This window comes from Hoplias malabaricus, chromosome 15, assembly GCF_029633855.1.
Source record: "Hoplias malabaricus isolate fHopMal1 chromosome 15, fHopMal1.hap1, whole genome shotgun sequence".
In the NCBI taxonomy this organism is placed as follows: Eukaryota; Metazoa; Chordata; class Actinopteri; order Characiformes; family Erythrinidae; genus Hoplias; species Hoplias malabaricus.
The window spans coordinates 37227845-37232792 of record NC_089814.1 but is presented as its reverse complement, the minus strand read 5'-3'; the positions used below and the strand labels follow the sequence as shown (position 1 = coordinate 37232792).

General features: G+C 45.6%; 1 protein-coding gene across 3 annotated transcripts; it reads left to right on the top strand.

The window, feature by feature from the left end:
• The first annotated feature begins 2099 nt into the window (after positions 1-2099).
• Positions 2100-4294, top strand: gpr34l (G protein-coupled receptor 34 like). Of its 3 annotated transcripts, none has more exons than XM_066646600.1 (2): positions 2100-2211; positions 2673-4294. In XM_066646600.1, the coding sequence occupies exon 2, from the start codon at positions 2723-2725 to the stop codon at positions 3710-3712; it is 990 nt and encodes a 329-aa protein (XP_066502697.1). In that variant the 5' UTR covers positions 2100-2211; positions 2673-2722; the 3' UTR covers positions 3713-4294. The 3 variants fall into 3 exon arrangements, with proteins under 3 accessions (XP_066502697.1, XP_066502698.1, XP_066502699.1); XM_066646601.1 differs by having other exon boundaries at positions 2185-2238; XM_066646602.1 differs by having other exon boundaries at positions 2187-2262.
• The last annotated feature ends 654 nt before the right edge of the window (positions 4295-4948 follow it).

Below are 4948 nucleotides of genomic sequence, written 5' to 3'. Positions count from 1 at the left end.
AACTGTCCACAGCTGTGTGTGAGTGAGTGACTGGATGAATGTGTGAAACTGTCCACAGCTGTGTGTGTGAGTGAGTGACTGGATGAGTGTGTGAAACTGTCCACAGCTGTGTGTATGAGTGAGTGACTGGATGAGTGTGTGAAACTGTCCACAGCTGTGTGTGTGAGTGAGTGACTGGATGAGTGTGTGAAACTGTCCACAGCTGTGTGTGTGAGTGAGTGACTGGATGAGTGTGTGAAACTGTCCACAGCTGTGTGTGTGAGTGAGTGACTGGATGAGTGTGTGAAACTGTCCACAGCTGTGTGTATGAGTGAGTGAGTGGATGAATGTGTGAAACTGTCCACAGCTGTGTGTGTGAGTGAGTGACTGGATGAATGTGTGAAACTGTCCACAGCTGTGTGTGTGAGTGAGTGACTGGATGAGTGTGTGAAACTGTCCACAGGTGTGTGTGAGTGACTACGTGAGTGTGTGAAGCTGTCCACAGGTGTGTGTGAAAGAGTGACTGGGTGAGTGTGTGAAACTGTCAACACATGTGAGCATGTGATTTACTGGATTAATGTTGGACATTGTCCACAGTTGTAAGTGACTGGGTGAGTGTGTGCAGTTGTCCACGGATGTGTGAGTGACTGGGTGAGTGTGTGCAGTTGTCCTCAGATGTGTGAGTGACTGGGTGAGTGTGTGCAGTTGTCCACAGATGTGTGAGTGACTGGGTGAGTGTGTGCAGTTGTCCACGGATGTGTGAGTGACTGGGTGAGTGTGTACAGTTGTCCACAGATGTGTGAGTGACTGGGTGAGTGTGTGCAGTTGTCCACAGATGTGTGAGTGACTGGGTGAGTGTGTGCAGTTGTCCACGGATGTGTGAGTGACTGGGTGAGTGTGTGCAGTTGTCCACAGATGTGTGAGTGACTGGGTGAGTGTGTGCAGTTGTCCACGGATGTGTGAGTGACTTGGTGAATGTGTGCAGTTGTCCACAGATGTGTGAGTGACTGGGTGAGTGTGTGCAGTTGTCCACGGATGTGTGAGTGACTGGGTGAGTGTGTGCAGAGTTCCACGGATGCGTGAATGACTGGGTGAGTGTGTGCAGTTGTCCACAGATGTGTGAGTGACTGGGTGAGTGTGTGCAGTTGTCCACGGATGCGTGAATGACTGGGTGAGTGTGTGCAGTTGTCCACGGATGTGTGAGTGACTGGGTGAGTGTGTGCAGTTGTCCACGGATGTGTGAATGACTGGGTGAGTGTGTACAGTTGTCCACGGATGTGTGAGTGACTGGGTGAGTGTGTGCAGTTGTCCACGGATGTGTGAGTGACTGGGTGAGTGTGTGCAGTTGTCCACGGATGTGTGAGTGACTGGGTGAGTGTGTGCAGTTGTCCACAGATGTGTGAGTGACTGGGTGAGTGTGTGCAGTTGTCCACAGATGTGTGAGTGACTGGGTGAGTGTGTGCAGTTGTCCACAGATGTGTGAGTGACTGGGTGAGTGTGTGCAGTTGTCCACAGATGTGTGAGTGACTGGGTGAGTTTGTGCAGTTGTCCACAGATGTGTGAGTGACTGGGTGAGTGTGTGCAGTTGTCCATGAATGTGTGAATGACTGGGTGAGTGTGTGATGCCCTGTGATGGACTGGTGTCTTGTCCAGGATGTGTTCCTACCTTGTGGCCAGTGATTCCAGGTTGTAGAAAATGAATGAATGAATGAATAAGTACCTTTACTTTTGACCTATATCTGTAAGTGTCTTTGTAGATGCCAGTTAAGTTTGTAATGGAGGTCTTGTATTGGTAAAAAAACAAAGGCTGCTCAGGTTAGAGGCTCTGAAACGTGTAATGCCTTGGGTGTCCTGAATGTTATATTTGATAAATATACAGCTGCAAAAAAGTGATATTATAAAGGGAAAAGGACAAGGTACAAGCCTAAAGACGGCATTTTTCATTGGAATATACCAGAGTTGCACAGCATGAGCGTTAATTACTGAACATTACAGTGGCACTAGCGCATTTCACACGGAAATGACAAGCCGCGCATCTGATCAAAGCCACATCCCCCCCCCATCCCGGAGTAGAAACATGCTTCTCTGAACTGAGATGCGCTTGTGGCAAACCAGGCTACCCAATGATGTGAGGAGGTGTCATTGTTACACGAACGCAAGAGCCTTAACTGAGCCTGCCTTTTGAAGGACTTCTTCATTCCAGTGAAGCAGCTGAGGAAGGCAGTCACACGGGTAAGAGCTCCTCCTTACTGCGCTCAGGTGGCTATCTACTCCACTTTTAATGTATTTATTTTTCAATTTCTACAGTCTTTAGGAGGGTTATATTAGTCTCATTAACTTGTGTCTAGTACAGGACTAATTCTGAGGACTGAATCTCATATGCAAAAGTTTATCCAGTTCCTGCAACTGCAGTTTTCATGAACTCTAGTGCTTCACGGATTCAGAGTTGTACCCTATATTCGAATATATTTCAGTTTCTTCTATGTTTTTCCACCTTCTTACGATCTTTGCCCTTGCATCTGTAGCTTCTATTATATCTTAATTTGTTTATATTTCTATTTACATGTTCCTATTGCATCTATCTATTAGGGAAAAACTTGTTGAGCAGGTAGTGGTATATATACTAGGGAAGCTTGCTCCACCACCTTGATATTTTAACTAAATTGATTGTAATGTACTTCATTTTATCTCAGGATTTTCTAACAGAAATTGCCTGTTGAAGGCAAAGTGACCTACCGGCAAGATGTCCCCAACCGGACAAAACTCAAGCTCCCTGAACGACAGCACTTGTGAGATTCAGGACAATCTTCCAGCGCTCTTCCTGCCCATCAGTTACTCCATCATCTGCACTCTGGGACTGGTCAGTAACACCATCAGCATGTTGGTCTTCTTCCGGCGGCACGCCGACACTTCCATGGGCGTGTACATGCGGAACCTGATCCTGGCCGACTGGCTCCTGGTCCTGTGCCTTCCGCTGCGGATCTACTACCATAACAGTGAGGGTCCCACCCTGGTGTGCAAGATGGCGGGCGTCTTCTTCTACATCAACATGTACGCCAGCATCGCCTTCCTGAGCCTGATCAGCCTCGACCGCTACCTGAAGATCATCAAGCCAGTGTGGGTCTTCCGTGTCCAGAAGGTGGGCTGGAGCCGGGTCACCAGCTACATCCTCTGGATCACACTCCTCTTCGGCAATTGCCTTTTCTTCGTGGGTAGAAAGCAAGACAGCCCATGCGACAAGATCTGCTTCCACTTCCATGAAAAGGGCCCACTGGCCGGCGGCATCAACATAGGAGTGGTGGGTCTCTTCGGAATCCTGATCCTGGTCTTCATCATCTTCTACGTGAAGATTGCCCTGAAAATCAGGACTATGGAGATGGGGAACGGTGATCCCAAGGCAAACAGCCAGAAGCAGCAGCTCATCCTGAAGACTTACCTGGTCCCTGGCATCTTCACGCTGTGCTTCCTGCCGTACCATCTGGTGCGGGTGCCCTACGTACTTGCCCAGATGAACGTGATCCAGGAGATGGAGAGCAAGCAGATGCTGCACTCCTGGAACGAGATCACCTTGCTCCTGTCCACTCTCAACAGCTGCCTGGACCCTATTATCTACTATTTCTTGTCCAGCACGTACAGGAAGACTATCTTATGTGCCATCAAGGGCCAGTTTAAAAGCGTGTACGACTTAAACCGGAGACGTATCAGCATCAATCGCTCGGTTACGGAGATCTAGACCTGGACCCAGGGTGTTAGTCTGTGACTGGAGATGACGAAATAGGATGGTGTTTTGCACATTCTGAATATTGAATACTGAATGTTTGATATGGGCTTGGACTTTCTTGGTTGGACTGACGTTTAGTGATTTTCACAGCCTGTAGAGTACATTACTCACCCAAAGATCCAATAACCTTTATCGATTATGCAGGAAAACAACCTGACCTTTCCAAATGCTTTAAAATTCTTGGTTAACAGCGCTGTGGTTAGTGCGAGGGCGTTTGTATGACATGTTTAAAAACTTTTTGTGGTTACTTACGCAGCAGGTGTGATTTGTGATAAGTGATTACTGGATGTTTTATGTGTTGTGTTGACTGTGCATTACAATGTTGTAGCATCAATGATTTTTTAAAAAACGACATCCTCAGGAATTCCCCACTGAATGTAACCGGCGTCGTTCTCTGGGTGATGTTTTGGATTGACGCAGGGTTAACTGCCCTTGTGTATTTCTGTAGAAATGTAAACATACCTTTTTATACGTTCCATTTAATGCTTTTACAATGTTGATTTTACCTCTTGTGTTATTTATAATGTGTATTTAATGAAGAATAAATAAAGGATAATAAAATATTTGTGTTCATTTATTTGATTTTTAACTTAGGAACATATAAAAATACCTCAAGCTAAATTGACATGTTTACTTTAATGACCTACTGATACACAGGCTTTCAGCTTTACACACACAGTTTGTATTATCTCCATAGAAGTATGAAAGCACTGACCACCGGAACAGGACACTCCTGAGCAGCCACACGTAAGCCTTACCTTCCCATGCTCAATGTGAAGAGTATAAGCCTCACAATCATCAATCACCAACATCAGTACCTCACCTCAATAAAGTTTAGGTCTAAATTCAATCCGTCTGTTCACAAAAACACGAGCAATGGCTATGAAAGCTATAAAACCTGTGAATCCATGGCAAAACGGTTTAAACGCTCAAACTAAAAGTAAAAGAAGGTGTAAGCACTGATATGTTGCATGGAAACATTCTTGTGCTGTGTTCAGTTTGTGGAAAAAATGTTATATTTACACATTAGATGCTCATAAACACCACAACATGTGAATAGCTAGTGCTCACACATTTGTAAACAGAGAACAGCTGGTAGCTGTATTGTGATATTGGGAGGTTTTACTTCTGCAATTACTTATGAGTCATGTAGGTCTCATTATTAATCACACCATTAACGAAAAAAAA